Source organism: Symphalangus syndactylus, chromosome 20 (assembly GCF_028878055.3).
Source record: "Symphalangus syndactylus isolate Jambi chromosome 20, NHGRI_mSymSyn1-v2.1_pri, whole genome shotgun sequence".
In the NCBI taxonomy this organism is placed as follows: Eukaryota; Metazoa; Chordata; class Mammalia; order Primates; family Hylobatidae; genus Symphalangus; species Symphalangus syndactylus.
Genome location: NC_072442.2, coordinates 38,137,647 through 38,152,436, shown reverse-complemented (window position 1 = coordinate 38,152,436; position 14,790 = coordinate 38,137,647). Strand labels below are relative to the sequence as shown.

The 14,790-nt window shown below is 50.6% G+C and overlaps 2 protein-coding genes across 5 annotated transcripts; one reads left to right on the top strand and one right to left on the bottom strand.

Annotated features, from left to right (window-relative positions):
- Positions 1 to 213: 213 nt before the first annotated feature.
- MRPL10 (mitochondrial ribosomal protein L10) lies at positions 214 to 8,659 on the bottom strand. Of its 3 annotated transcripts, none has more exons than XM_055257347.2 (5): positions 8,525 to 8,659; positions 5,588 to 5,757; positions 3,807 to 3,971; positions 3,405 to 3,549; positions 214 to 1,218 (listed from the first exon to the last, which is right to left on the bottom strand). In XM_055257347.2, exons 1-5 carry the CDS (start codon positions 8,574 to 8,576, stop codon positions 965 to 967), a joined length of 786 nt encoding a protein of 261 aa, XP_055113322.1. In that variant the 5' UTR covers positions 8,577 to 8,659; the 3' UTR covers positions 214 to 964. The 3 variants fall into 3 exon arrangements, with proteins under 3 accessions (XP_055113322.1, XP_055113323.1, XP_055113321.2); XM_055257348.2 differs by lacking the exon at positions 8,525 to 8,659 and adding an exon at positions 8,374 to 8,514; XM_055257346.2 differs by lacking the exon at positions 8,525 to 8,659 and adding an exon at positions 6,230 to 6,328.
- On the top strand, positions 8,610 to 14,516 carry LRRC46 (leucine rich repeat containing 46). 2 transcript variants are annotated; one of them, XM_055257351.2, is made up of 9 exons: positions 8,610 to 9,070; positions 9,171 to 9,276; positions 10,973 to 11,071; positions 11,602 to 11,710; positions 12,540 to 12,586; positions 12,853 to 12,962; positions 13,220 to 13,289; positions 13,521 to 13,663; positions 13,939 to 14,516. In XM_055257351.2, exons 1-9 carry the CDS (start codon positions 9,061 to 9,063, stop codon positions 14,307 to 14,309), a joined length of 1,065 nt encoding a protein of 354 aa, XP_055113326.2. In that variant the 5' UTR covers positions 8,610 to 9,060; the 3' UTR covers positions 14,310 to 14,516. The 2 variants fall into 2 exon arrangements, with proteins under 2 accessions (XP_055113326.2, XP_055113327.2); XM_055257352.2 differs by lacking the exon at positions 10,973 to 11,071.
- Positions 14,517 to 14,790: the final 274 nt, after the last annotated feature.

The following is a 14,790-nucleotide window of genomic DNA, read 5'->3' as shown; positions in this document are numbered from 1 at the left end:
CCCGCAGGCCTTTTGTCCAGAACCACCAGAGACACTTTAGCTAGTGGGTACAGCTGTCAGCTGCCTTTAACAGGGCAAGCATGTGCGGGATGCCATTTGTGGGAACAGGTATAGGAGAAGAGGATTTTCCTAGGAAGGGAAGCGAGAGTGAGGAAAGTCAGATGACAGAGAAGCCCCTGAGAGTAAGGGAGGATAACCGTGTAAACCACAAAATAAAGTAGAATGTATTTCATTTTATTATAAAGCAGTGTTCCCAAACTTTCCACAGCGTACACCTCGAGGGTGGAGAACTAACATCCAAGCACATCTGGATGGTGGATGGGACCCACTTCTGGGTAACCTGATGAGGAAGCTCTAGTGTAGAAATTCGGGACGCGGTCTTCAGAGCAGAGGGTTTGGTTCAAGTCCCTGTTCTGCCACTTACTAACTGCATGACCTTGAGCAAGCCACTTAATTTCTCTGCTCCTTCTCTGTGAAATGGGTACAAGGTGCTCAGGAGTGAAGGAACTAATACATGTACAGCACTCAGCACAAAGCCTGGCACACAGCAGCCTCTCACCAGGTGCCATTCTCAGCACAACTGCTTGGTTGAGCTACTGTGGCAGTGACAGGTTGTGCCCCAAGGGGGTGGGCTCAGGAGCCCCGTGCAGCAAGAGGCAGTGACCAAGGAGGCAGGGGATAATAGCCTTATCTTTTCAGGATCTCTGCCTTGGACCTGGAGAATGGAGAGAGACTTTGCTCCTATCAGGTCCCAAGCTGGGAAAACTAAGGACGAAGCCGGTGACTGACATCTGAAATGGAATCCTCTGCATCTCCGAGTGGCCCGATACCTGACAATATCATTATTAGTGAAAACCAAGTGACAAACACACTCCCCGACCGCAAGTTCTTCCACATCTCCCATGGAGGAGAGCACAGCCAATAGGGCAGTGTATTTATGCGCAGGGCTGGCTAAACAGGCTGGCTACGAGTCCGGAACAGGGTCAGGATCTGGCTTCCCATTGGCCGACATGACAGAATCCCTCTCGCGTTGCTCTCTGATGTACTGGTCCAACAGGGTGGTCAGCTGGAGGGGCTGGTGCTGGAGCAGGGAGTGGGTCTGGGCTGTGAGGCGGGTGAGGCCTCCTACAAGCTCCCCCTGCACCAGGGGCAGGCTGGGGAGCTTGGAGTAGTTGATAAAGCCCTGCCTGCTGAGGATGGTGTCATCAATGCAGCCACCTGGAAGAACACAGGACAGGGTCAGTTGGGCTCCTTGCAGATGCCTTTCTTCTCTGAAAACACTGTTTTGACCCTAGGAACTTGCTCTCCATTGCCCTTCTCAAAATCCTGCCTTCCCCAGGACCTGGGTTCCACTGTGCCCCACACCACACCCACTCTGCTTGGGATCGATCCCTACTTCTTCACTCTTCCCTCAGAAAACTCTTAATATATCCACCTGGCCCTGACCCCATTAAGTCAGTGTTTCCTAAACTTCCTTGTAAATAAGAATCAGGCGGCCAGGTGTGGTGGCTCTTGCCTGTAATCCCAGCACTTTAGGAGGTCGAGGCAGGCAGATCACCTGAGGTCAGGAGTTCGAGACCAGCCTGGCCAACATGGAGAAATCCCCGTCTCTACTAAAAATACAAAAATTAGCCAGGCGTGATGGCGAGCGCCTGTAATCCCAGCCACTCGGGAGGCTGAGGCAGGAGAATCGTCTGAACCCAGGAGGCAGAGGTTACAGTAAGCTGAGATCGTGCCATTGCACTCCAGCCTGGGTGACAAGAGCGAAACTTCGTCTCAAAAAAAAAAAAAAAAAAAAAAGAATCAGGATGAGGTCGGGTACGGTGGCTCAAGCCTATAATCCCAGCACTTTGGGAGACCAACGTGGGTGGATCACCTGAGGTCAGGAGTTTGAGACCAGCCTGGCCAACATGGTGAAACCCCATCTCTACTAAAAATACAAAAATTAGCCAGGCATGGTGGTGAGCGCCTATAATCCCAGCTACTTGGGAGGCTGAGGTGAGAGAATCGCTTAAATCCGGGAGGCAGAGGTTGCAGTGAGCTGAGATCGCGCCATTGCACTCTAGCCTGGGCAACAAGAGCGAAACTCCATCTCAAAAAACCAAAGAATCAGGCTGAGTGCAGTGGCTAACGCCTGTAATCCCAACACTTCAGGAGGCCAAGGTGGGATAATGGCTTGAGCCTAGCAGTTCAAGACCAGCCTGGGCAACATGGTGAATACAAATACAAAAAATACAAAAATTAGCTGGACATGGTGGCACGCACCTATATTCCCAGCTACTTAGGAAGTTAAGGTGGGAGGATGGATTAAGCCAAGGAGGTCCAGGCTGCTGTGAGCCATGACCGGACCACTGCACTCCAGCCTGGGCAATGGGAGTGAGGCCCTGAATCATGGAATGGAGGGAAGTAACGGGGAACTACTGTTTAATGGGTGTCGAGTTTCACTGTTAGAAGATAAAACGTTCTGGAGATGGATGGTGGTGATGTTGTATAGCATTATGAATGTACTTAACACTGAACTGTACATTTAAAATGGTTAAGATGGTAAATTTTATGTGTATTTTACAATTAAAAAATTGAATACATATCACGGAGTGTTGAGGGGGTATTAAAATCACAGATTTGCTGGGAGCAGTGGCTCATGCCTGTAACCCCAGCACTTTGGGAGGCAGAGGTGGCGGATCATCTGAGGTCAGGAGTTCGAGACCAGCCTGGCCAACACAGTGAAACCCCATCTCTACTAAAAATGCAAAAAAAAAAAAGATTAGCTGGGCATGGTGGCAGGTGCCTGTAATCCCAGCTACTCGGGAGGCTGAGGCAGGAGAATTGCTTGAACCCAGGAGACAGAGGTTGCGGTGAGCTGAGACTGCGCCACTGCACTCCAGCCTGGGTGATAGACTGAGACTCCATCTCAAATCAAAAAAAAAAAAAAAAATCAGATTCCTGTCCCGTCCCCTCCCTACAGAGACCTATGAAATCTGGATTTCCAAGGGATATGTGCAGTATTCTCTGCTCCTTAAATGAGTCAGCATCAGGGGAGTCTGGGAAACACTGGTCACTGACCCTCGGCACCCTTTACTTGGGCTACTTGTTTTAAATATCTTCATCTGTGAGGGTTTCAGCACCTACTACCCCACTGTTAGACTCAGGGTATCTGAATTTTCTCTCCCTGCTCCATGTCTGCCTTTCCTAGTCTTCCCTCCAGTGCAGAAGTGACCTGGGGTAATGAGACAACACAGGTGTGGGAGTGATAGTCGGCCCTCAATAAATGTGCTATTGACTCAGGCCCCATCCGTGAAAGGATGGTCTCTCCAAGAACATTCACGGTTTTACCAAGACAAGCCTAGCAGATGGCAGCAGGCCCCTCTTCACCCCACCCCTAACTGGCAGGGGTGCTTGCTCACCTAGCAGCGGCAGGAATGGCACAGTCCTTAAGATCCGTACCATCTCCTTGACCTTGGGCTCTTCACTGACCAGCAGCATGTTGTGCCCCACAAAAAGGGGCAGCAGATTTTGGTACTTGGAATCCTCCAGGAAGGGCTTCAGGACCTGGGACAGCAGGAAAAAATGGCTTATCGGGGACAAGTGGGAGGAAGAGCCACCTCATGGGTCATGGGCCACATTAGGCTGAGGGTGCAACCCAAGGGTCTTCTCAGCCCCTAATCATAGGTTAGACACCAGATTAGAGGGTGATTCATGGAGAGGAGGAGTAAGAAGTATTATCACTGGGGAGCAGATGGTGAGGTCTGAGTCCGGTGGGGGTCGGGGGAAGATGGGCAATCCATGCCAAGGGGCCTGCTCCCTACCTGGTTGGGGAAGACCTTCATCAGGATCTTGTGTTTCCGCAGCTGGTGTCGCATAAGAAGCTTGTCCTCTGCGCTTAGAGCCACGTTCTGGCAAACGGCTATCATTCGGTTGTCCTGGAAAACTGCTGCTATCTCCCGGCGGAGAAGCCTGATGAGGCCTGTCTCCTGAAGTTGGAAAGCAATGACCAAGGGTATATCAGCTGTCACTTCTCCTGGCAACCTTGCTCCCTCTGTGATAGGTTCTAGGGCTTCCAGTGATGTCCAAATGTGCAAAAGATTAGGGAACAAGTAGGATAATTGGGCCTCTGACTCTCAGAGACATGTAACATCTCCCACTCCTCTAACCTTTTCACTTTCACCTTAGATAATTGCAGTCTTTAGCAGTGTTTTTCAAACCTGAGAATGCTCAGTTCCACTCCCCCGAAAACAGGCCTGCAGTCTGCCCCAGTCAACAGTGCTTGACAATAATATTGCTAAAACTACTTCAATTATCAATCTGACACCATACTTACGTTGAATTATTTTGCCAATCATAAATATAACTCTTTTGCAGTGTTAGTTTAAAATTGAAAAATTTGGCTGGGTGCGGTGGCTCATGCCTGTAATCCCAGCACTTTGGGAGGCCAACGCGGACAGATTGCTTGAGGTCAGGAGTTCGAGACCAGCCTGGCCAACACAGAGAAACCCCGTCTCTACTAAAAATACAAAAAATTAGGCCGGGCGCGGTGGCTCACGCTTGTAATCCCAGCACTTTGGGAGGCCGAGGCGGGCGAATCAGGAGGTCAGGAGATCGAGACCACGGTGAAACCCCGTCTCTACTAAAAAATATAAAAAATTAGCCGGGCGTGGTGGCGGGCGCCTGTAGTCCCAGCTACTCGGAGAGGCTGAGGCAGGAGAATGGCGTGAACCCGGGAGGCGGTACTTGCAGTGAGCCGAGATTGCGCCACTGAACTCCAGCCTGGGTGACAGAGCGAGACTCTGTCTCAAAAAAAAAAAAAAAAAAAAAATTAGCTGAGCATGGTGGCATGCACCTATAATCCCAGTTATTCATGAGGCTGAGGCAGAGAATCGCTTGAACCCAGGAGGCAGAGGTTGCAATGAGCCAAGAATATCCCACTGCATTCCAGCCTGGGTGACAGAATGAGACTCTGTCTCACAAAAAAAAAAAAAAAAAAAAAAGAAAGAAAGTAAAAAAAAATGGCCGGGTGGGGTGGCTCATGCCTGTAATCCCAGCACATTGGGAGGCCGAGGCAGGCAGATCACAAGGTCAGGAGATCAAGACCATCCTGGCTAACATGGTGAAACCCCATCTCTACTAAAAATGCAAAAATTAGCCAGGTGTGGTGGCGCACGCCTGTAATCCCAGCTACTCAGGAGGCTGAGGCAGAAGAATCACTTAAACCTGGGAGGCGGAGGTTGCAGTGAGCCAAGATTGCGCCATTGCACTCCAGCTTGGGCAATAAGAACGAACTCCATCTCAAAAAAAAAAAAAAAAAAAAGATTGGAGAGATACTCTCCCCAACCCCACCTGCTAGGGTAGCTCTCACACACACATTTTTGGAGACAAGAAGGAAATTCAGGAGGCCCGCCCAATCTAGAGCCCAAAAGCCAATATAGAATCAAGTGCGGATTTCATCTTACAGTATCTGGATCAGGCAGTCAAACTGAAATAATGACATGAGTGACAATGGGTGAGTGTCCTACTTCACTATGGCCAGAGACAAGATTACTTTAATCCACCATCTCACCACCAAGTGACATGTATCCAAACTCCTCCTTACCTCCTGTGGGGGCCTGGGAGGAGATGGCAGGCATGATGGGTGGATGGCTGGTTTCGGGGGGATATATTCAGTCACAGCCATCAGTTTCTGCCGCTGAAAGTGCATCACACGACGGTGGCGGGTAACAGCCTTGGAGCCATAGCGGACAGTCTGGAGGGTAGGCAGCCGGCCTGGGAGGGGATATAGCAACATGGTTAGATGCAACCTCTTGGAGGCCCTAGTTTATCCCAGATGGAGAAAAAACACACCCTCTAGCAGAGAAAAGCACAGCTCACAGAGCTAGACTCAGCACAAGAGTGGGATAAGGAATTGTCTGCCAAAAGTCCTGAATTTCCAAAGCTTCTCTTCCCTTTCAATAAGTGACCTGAGGTCAATTACTTAATCTCTTGAGGCTCCCATTTCTCCAGCTCTTCTTAATGTGCAGAAATGCGAGAAAAATATGAGAACAAAGGAGAAAATATTTTGAACACATTAAGAAAAGGGGGGCCAGGTGCAGTGGCTGACACCTGTAATCCCAGCACTTTGGTAGGCCAAAGCAGGCGAGATCACTTGAGGTCAGGAGTTTGAGACCAGCCTGGCCAACACAGTGAAACCTCATCTCTACTAAAAATACAAAAATTAGCCAGGCATGGTGGTGTATACCTGTAATCCCAGCTACTTGAGAGGCTGAGGCAGGAGAATCGCTTGAACCCGGGAGGTGGAGGTTGCAGTGAGCTGAGATCATGCCACTGCACTCCAGCCTGGGCACAGAGTGAGACTCCGTCTCAGGAAAAAAAAAAAAGAAAGAAAGGAAAAGGGGATAAGGTTGAATACACTTTTTCTTAAAATGGTCAAATAGTAAATATTTTCAGTTCGGGGCCCATGTAATCCGTCTCTAACACTCAACTCTGAAAAAAGCAGCCACAGACAATATGTAAAGAGACAGCAGAAGCTATGTACCAACAGAATTTTATAAAACACAGTGACTGGCCCTGCCATAATATGCCAAACCCGGTCTAATCTAGTGGCTGTCAAGGTATGCCCCACCTCCACCCCAACCAGCAACATCAGCATCATTTGAGAGCTTGTTAGAAATAGAAATTTTGCTGGGTGTGGTGGCTAACGCCTGTAATCCCAACACTTTGGGAGGCCAAGGTGGGCAGCTCACTTGAGGTCAGGAATTCAAGACCAACCTGTCCAACATGGTGAAACCCCATCTCTTAACTAAACTACAAAAATTAGCCGGGTGTGGTGGCACACACCTATAGTCCCAGCTACTCCGGTGGCTGAGCCATGAGAATTGCTTGAACCCAAGAGGCAGGGGTTGCAGTGAGCAGAGAATGTGCCATTGCACTCCGGCACTCCGGCCTGGGTGACAGAGCAAGACTGTCTCAAAAAAAAAAAAAAAAAAGAAAGAAAAATAAATATAAATTCTCAGGCCCTGCCTAGACCTACTGAAGCAGCAACTCCGGGGTGGAGCCTAGCAAATAGTGTTTTTTGTTTGTTTTGTTTTGTAGAGACCAGGTTTCACTATGTTACCAAGGCTGGTAACAAATAGTGTTTTAACAAGCCCTCCTGGTGATGCTGACGCATGCTAAAGTTTGAAAACCACTGCTCTAACCGCTGCGCTGACACCCTCTCCTATGATTTGAAGAGGAGAAAAAATGTTACACCATTCTTACAGCTCTCAGACAAGTTTCTCTTTCCTCCTCTCTTCCTGTTTACAGGTAATGCTACAGAGCACCCCACAGAAAACAAGGGAGGCACTCAAAAGCCCTGAGACAAAGTGACCCCTTCATCCTCAACACAAGGGCCAAGACTAGAACTTCCCACTTTCAGTCATTCCCAAGACTGGGATGTGACCTCAGAAAAAGGTCCAGATAGAAGGCGGCTCTAACAGTCAGAGAGTATGGATATTTGCTGGGGTAAGAGGTCTTTTGCCAGCAGCCACAAAACCTAACTGTTAAGACTGCAGGCAGGCTTTGGGATCAAATTAAACTGGATTTTTTTTTTTTTTTTTGAGATGGAGTCTCGCGCTGTCGCCCAAGCTGGAGTGCAGCAACGCGATTTCAGCTCACTGCAACCTCTGCCTCCAGGGTGTAAGCGATTCTCACGCCTCAGCCTCCTGAATAGCTGGGACTACAGGCACGCGCCACCATGCCCGGCTCATTTTTGTATTTTTAGTAGAGTTGGGGTTTCGCCATGTTGGCCAGGCTGGTCTCAAACTCTTGACCTCAGGTGATCCCTCCGCCTTAGCCTCCCAAAGTGCTTGGGATTACAAGCGTGAGCCACCGCACCCAGCCGAAACTGGATTTTAATCTTTCTTCCACCAATTACTAGCTGTGACCTTGGCCACCCAACTGGTCTGAACTTCAGTTGCTGCGTCTGTAAAGAGGAGATGCGAATGTCTTTCTCACAGGGTGCTTTAGATTTAAATGATTTAAAAGATTTAAATGAGCTAACACATATAAAAATAGTTATCACAGTGCCTGGCCTATATTAAGTGCTCAAATCCATTCATTAAACAAATATTTACTGCACGCTTACTAACATCAAGCACCATGCCACTGCTGGCTATGCTGAATGAACATGGTTCTGCCCTTGCGGAGTTTAATAGAGGAAACAAGCAACTAAACAAATGCAAAATTACAGATAGCGACGGGGCTAAGGAGTCCAGGGAAGACCTGAGGTGACATTTAGGCTGAGACATTAAGATGGAGACATAATGCAAAGGTCTGGGCGAGGAGTGGTCCAGGCAAAAGAAACGCTGAAAACAGGCAACAGCTGGACGTTGTTGCTGTGATTACCAGTCTGGAGTCACAAGGAACCGGACGGGGTAAGGAGGCCAGCGATCTAGCTGGAGTCAGAGATTATGGGAAGAATCAGTAGTAGAGGAGGGCAGATGAGGACTAGAGAGCGGCGGCAAGCCACGCCGTGAGGACCTGGGCCACTCCTTACCCGCCTGGGGCAGGAAACCCCCTCGCATCATCCCCGCCACGGCCGCAGCCATCTTCACCGGAAGAATGGACGGAAGCCGAGTGGAAACGGAAAGAGCTAAGGATTGTGGGGTAGCGAACCCCGGGGCCGGAAGCAGTGGGCGTACCCGCCAGCTGTAGCTGTAACACGCATGCGCTAAGCCGGGCCAACGTAGCCCGCCTTTACCTCCCCACTCAGCGTCCAGTCTCTTAGCAACGACTCCGGCTTCTTAGGAACTGCTCCTTTTTCAACCATTCCTGCCCACAACGCCCCAGCTTGCTGCCAGCAAAGCCCCTCCACACCCCTCAAACTCCAGACCCTTCACATCAATTTACTATTGCCTTCGACCTCACCCCAGCAATTTTCTCTGAATCGACCCCTTTTCCTTCTCTCCCAAGTCTCTGAGTTTCTCTCTCCTCCTGCCATCCTGAGTTCTGCCATCCTTAGGGGCCGCCCAGGCTGCTAGGCTCCTTTTCGTTCCTCTCCCGCCTCAGACCAGCAGCCTTTTATTTTAGATCATGTCTGGAGGTGAGTAGGGAGGTGGGACGGTGTGTAGAGCAGTTGGAAAACAGTGGGGTAAGGCCTCCAAGAGTGAGGAAATGTCACAGTTGGATTCGTCTTTTCACAGCGAAGTCAGCCCAGGGTCCAGAGGAAGGGGGCGTCTGCATCACTGAAGCCCTTATCACTAAGCGGAACTTGACTTTCCCTGAAGATGAGGAACTGTCAGAGAAGATGTGAGTGCATGGGGGAGAAAAGGGGTGCTAGAAGGCTGAAACACTCAGGATGACCAGGTCCCTGAGGTGTACTGATTTGTCAACTGATCTTTGTCTCTCTCCTTACTTACTCCACACATCCAATCAGTGGTAATGCCCAGTTGATTTTCCCTTCTTAAAAATAATTCCATTTCTTTTTCACCATCCTCACTCAACTGTCTTAGATAAGGCCGTGCTCACCTCTCTCCTATACACCCAGCACTTTGGGAGGCTGAGGCAGGAGGATCGCTTGAGCCCAGGAGTTTGAGACCAGCCTGGGCAATAGAGACAGAATCCTATCTCTAAAAATAAAAATAAACTAGCTGAGCATGGTGGTGCACACCTGTAGTCCTAGGTACTTGAGAGGCTGAGGCAGGAGGATCACTTGAACCCAGGTACCTGTAGCTGCAGTAAGCTATGATCATGCCATTGCATGCCAGCCTGGGCAACAGGGTGAGACCCTATTTCTAAAACAAACAAACAAAAAGTAAAGTATTTTTAATTACTTTTTTAGAGATGGGGTCTTGCTCTGTTGGCCAGACTGGTCTTGAACTCCTCAAACAATCTTCCTACTTCAGCCTCCTGAGTAGCCAAAGTGATCCTTTTAAATAACAAATCTAATCAGGCACTCACTGATAGAAACTTCCTCCCAAATAAAATCCCAATGCCTAAGCATGAGTTGACTTCTGCTTTTCAGCCTTATTTCTGGCCACTCTCCACAAGTGTACAATTTCCCACACTGTGTACTCACACCTTAGTACCTTACTACTGAGAGTATGTGTGAGCGGGAGGGGGTGCAGGGGTAGGGCAGCAACATTGGCATCACAGGGGGCTTGTTAGAAGCGGAGAATCTCAGCCCCTCTGCCCGATCTACTGAATTAGAATCCACATGGGCATATTGGAGTTTCTGAAGGGCTGAATTAGCACATAATATTCCTTCTTCTTGAAATGCCTTCTCCCCATATCCTCCTACCTTCATGGCTAATGCCTACTCATCTGTCACCTCCTCTAGGAAGCATTCCGATTCCTCCTACTCTGAACTTAGTGCACAGCCTATGTACACCCTTTGTCCCCTGTACTTGCTTCTGTTATCCACTTGTCATAGATGTTTGGCCTGCCTGCCTGCCTGCCTGCCTTCCTCTTTCTTTCTTTCTTTCTTTCTTTCTTTCTTTCTTTCTTTCTTTCTTTCTTTTCTTCTTCCTCTTCTTTATTCTTTCTCCTTCTTCCCCTTCTTCCTCTTCCTTCACCTCCTTCTTCCTTTCCCCTGTACTTGGCTCTGTTATCCACTTGTCATAGATGTTTGGCCTTCCTCCTCTTTTTTTTTTATTTTTTTTTGTTTTGAGATGGAGTCTCACTCTGTTGCGCAGGCTGGAGTGCAGTGGCGTGATCTTGGCTCACTGCAATGTCTGCCGCCCAGGTTGACGCGATTCTCCAGCCTCAGCCTCCCGAGTAGCTGGGACTACAGGTGTGCGCCACCACACCCAGCTATTTTTTTTTTGTATTTTCAGTAGAGATGGGGTTTCATCATGTTAGCCAGGCTGGTCTTGAACTCCTGACCTCAGGCAATCCGCCTGCCTTGACCTCCCAAAGTGCTGGGATTACAGGCATGAGCCACCTTGCCCAGCCTCTTTTTTTTTTTTTTTTTTTAAATGACATAGGGTCTTGCTCTGTCACCCAGGCTGAAGTGCAGTGGCATAATCATGGCACACTGCAGCCTCGACCTCCTGGGCTCAAGCAGTCCTCCTGCCTCAGCCTCCCAAAGTGCTGGGAGTACAGGGTAAGCTACCATGGCCAGCCTGCCCTGCTTCTTTAATAGTGGTGGGCATAGACTGTCATTTGTCCCTAGTAGGCACTCAGCAATGTTGTGGAATGAATGAATGGGTGGATGGAACAAGTGCTTTTTCCTCCATGAACCACTCAAAAGGAAGGTGAGGAAGGATCTTTCTGCAGTGTCTTATCTCTGTCCCACCCCTGCCTCCACCATCCAAGCTGGCCAGAGGAGGGCTTCTCTTGCCTCTGAATCTCTCCAGGAACCATAAGCTGCCATCCCCCAATTTCCCAGGGGGCCCTTACTCCTCTCTCTCACCCTTCCCAGTGCTAACGATAGAGATACAAGTCTGCAAGTCAAGCCAGTTTCATGATCTAGACACCACCTCAAGATGTCAAGATGTTTCTTACATCTGATTAAAATCACTCAGCCAACTACCCCTCCTTGAAACCCCTTCCCTCCTCCCTCTCTCCTATCCTCCCTGCTAAGAGACCACATGAGTGGTGCTCTAACTCCACCCTTACTGACTCTTCTCCCAGGTTTCACACTCTTGATGAACTGCAGACTGTCCGCCTGGACCGGGAGGGGATTACTACTATCAGGAACTTAGAAGGCCTCCAGAATCTTCACAGTCTCTATCTGCAAGGGGTAACTTCTTTCTCCACCCTTCTCCTCCCCTTGACCCCTGTGGACCTAATCTGTCTCATCTGAAAGGAGCCAACCAGGTCATCTTGCCCATTCCCTGGTGTTCAGGCAGGCAAACCTTCATTTAAACCATTCCCAGATGAATGACATAGGGTCCTGAATTGAAAGACTAATTCCCTCAAAATAGATCCTGAACATGACCTGTGCTCCCTCCACTGTTCTTTAGGCACTTCTCTTGATCCAGAAGTTCTTCTTGGCATCTACTCTAAATCTTTCAGGTTAAATAGCTCCAGCCCATTTCCTGTTTTGAAGAAGAGGAAACTATGAAGATTCCTCTACATCATTCAGATCCTACTTGAAGGCTGTTTGGTGGTGGTGGTGGTGGTGGTGGTGGTTAGTTGATCTTCAGCCTTCCCCTGGTTGAATATTCCCAGCTCGCTTCAACTTTCCCCATAGAAACTTTACGCATCAAGTTCCTGTATGCTCATTGTTCTCTCTGTGTATGCAAGCCACCACCAAGGCCCTTTCCATTTTCCTGGTGGCTTCTTGGTTTCCTTTTCTGATTCCCAGGTCACTCTTTGGTTGCGGAATCAGAAGAGTACACTTAGTCAGGTTTAGATACCCCAGGTTTACACCCTTAACCATCCACATGGAGAAAGAAAGTCATCTTTCTTAAGGTAGTGGCAACCTGTTCAAGGAGTGGGGTGATCATTCCCAAAGTGCCAGATCTCCAGCTGCAGGAGTAGACATGGTCTTGGGGCTTTGTCCCCGTAAAGGGCCCCCGGCGCATCTGATCTCAGCTTGGTTTCCCCACTTCGGTTTCTTCTTGCAGAATAAGATCCAGCAAATTGAGAACCTGGCTTGCATCCCCTCCTTGCGGTATGTGGTGCCAGGGCTCAGGCAGGGGAGGAGGGGTCGGGGGAACCTAGCCATACCCCAAAGAACTGGTTCGGATTTCTCCAAGCCTGGGTCCTTGTCAGTCAAGGACCAGCAAGCCTAGATCTACTCCCTCACCCCAGAAGGCCATGTGTCCCTACTGGTCATCAGCTGCCTAGCCCAGGGGCCCCGGTGTCAGGTACCCTCCTCTTTTCCTCCAGCTGTTCCATGATTCAGCTCTGCCTCTGTACCCCTTCCTTCCCCTACAGCTTCCTGTCTCTGGCAGGAAACCAAATCAGGCAGGTGGAAAACCTCCTCGACCTCCCATGCCTCCAGTTTCTGGACCTTTCTGAGAACCTGATAGAAACGTTGAAGCTGGGTAGGAACCCACTTGCCCTCACTTACCAAACACATCCCCTGTGGGGCCTGCCCTCCCCTCTGCACCCATCTGCCTGTGCTTCTATTAGCCACGCCCCCACAGGTCCACATTTCATCCTCAGGGAGTTCAAGGGGTTGTGCCTAGAGGTACTGGCTTTGGACTAGAAAGTGGGTATGAGAACCCCATTCCCATCGCTTCATGGCCTTTTGGCTAAGATCAAGTGAGAACCCCATTTCCTCTCTCTTTGCTGTGTGCAGATGAGTTACCCCAGAGCCTTCTCATCCTCAACCTGTCTGGAAACAGCTGCACCAACCAGGATGGCTACCGGTAAGGAGTAGAGGGTGGGAAGAAAGGTCATGGCTGAGCTCTACCTGCTAACTCAGCCCAGGCCCGCCTCAGCCTGCAAACCTGGGGTCACTGTCCATGACACCTTCTCCCCCACCTCCTACCTAGCTCATGAGCCACCACCCCTCCGGGCGTGGGTGCTGTGGTGCATGTCTTTGCATCTTCCATGCCAGGGTGCCCTCCTGGGTAACCTCTGCTCCTTCTGCTTTGCAGCGAGCTGGTGACAGAAGCCCTGCCACTTCTCCTGGACCTGGATGGGCAGCCTGTGATGGAGCGCTGGATTTCGGACGAGGAGGATGAAGCCTCAAGCGATGAGGAGTTCCCAGAGCTGAGTGGCCCATTCTGCTCAGAACGAGGTGACCCTGCTTTCCAAGACTTTCAGCCTCCCCAGAGCCCACCTCTGCCCTGTGGGACATGAGGGAAGCTAAGATGGCAGTGGCGTCTGGGGAGGGGAGCCCCAAGTGCAGATCAACATCTGGGCCAGAGCCAGGTGTCAGTACCGGGCCCCAGCCTCAGGCTCCTTCCTACGAGGGACAAGGGGCCAGCCAGAGACTTCCCTGAGCCCAAGGACCCTCCTGCTGAGCCCAAGGCTCCACCCACCCTGTACCCTCCACCCCCTGGCCCCTCACAGGCTTCCTCAAGGAGCTGGAGCAGGAGCTGAGCAGGCACAGGGAGCACCGGCAACAGGCGGACCTGACAAAGCACCTGCTGAGGACGGAGATGCAGCCCACCCTCACCGACCTGCCGCTGCTACCTGGGGTGCCCATGGCTGGGGACAGCAGCCCTTCTGCCACTCCTGGGCAAGGGGAGGAGACAGTCCCTGAGGCCGTCTCCTCACCCCAGGCCTCCTCTCCCACCAAGAAACCATGCAGTCTGATCCCCAGGGGCCACCAAAGCTCTCTCTGGGGAAGGAAGGGGGCACGAGCAGCCACAGCCCCCAAGGCCTCTGTGGCTGAGGCCCCCAGCACAACCAAAACTACGGCCAAGAGAAGCAAGAAATGATTCTCTGTCAACCTTTCTCTACTAGTGGAGAGGAGTGGGGCCTGCCCCCCTTCTCAGACCTCTGACCTGTGACAGGAGCCCATCCCCAGTAAAGTGTCTCTAGGCCCTGAATATGCTTTTCATGTCACTTGGGGTATCTCAGGGGAAGCAACCAGTGAAAGCTCCAGGAAACAACATACAGAGCCCAGTGAGCCACCTGATTCTAAAGAGCGAGTTTGGAATCTTTCGGGAGCTACCCACAGGGCAGGCATGCCTCAGGCCCCCCGCTGGCTTCCTGGCTCCCATGTGGGCAGGAAGCGGGCACTACCTCATGGAAGATGCCATCTCACTGCCACCCCTACATAGTGCCCTTCCCCGGTCCAAGCCAAGGACCAAGAAGCTGTGGTCCTAGTCATCCCCAAGAGCAGCCAGCTCCTGTCCCCTCCCTGTCCTCCTACCTAGTCCCCATCACTCACGCACTCATAGGAATGAGTACACAACC

What these genes read in the sequence shown, in the direction of transcription:
- MRPL10 (XM_055257346.2), bottom strand. Translation starts at nt 6,311, where the DNA reads ATGATCTCAGCTCACTGCAACCTCCACCTCCCGGGTTCAAGCGATTCT. An exon ending in TCAAGTAGCTGGGATTACAG is followed by an intron (nt 5,758 to 6,229) that starts GTATACACCACC and finishes ATCCCCTCCCAG; the next exon opens with GCCGGCTGCCTACCCTCCAG. An exon ending in GCCATTCCTGCCGCTGCTAG is followed by an intron (nt 1,219 to 3,404) that starts GTGAGCAAGCAC and finishes GTGTTCTTCCAG; the next exon opens with GTGGCTGCATTGATGACACC.
- LRRC46 (XM_055257351.2), top strand. An exon ending in GATAGAAACGTTGAAGCTGG is followed by an intron (nt 12,963 to 13,219) that starts GTAGGAACCCAC and finishes TGCTGTGTGCAG; the next exon opens with ATGAGTTACCCCAGAGCCTT. An exon ending in CCCATTCTGCTCAGAACGAG is followed by an intron (nt 13,664 to 13,938) that starts GTGACCCTGCTT and finishes GGCCCCTCACAG; the next exon opens with GCTTCCTCAAGGAGCTGGAG.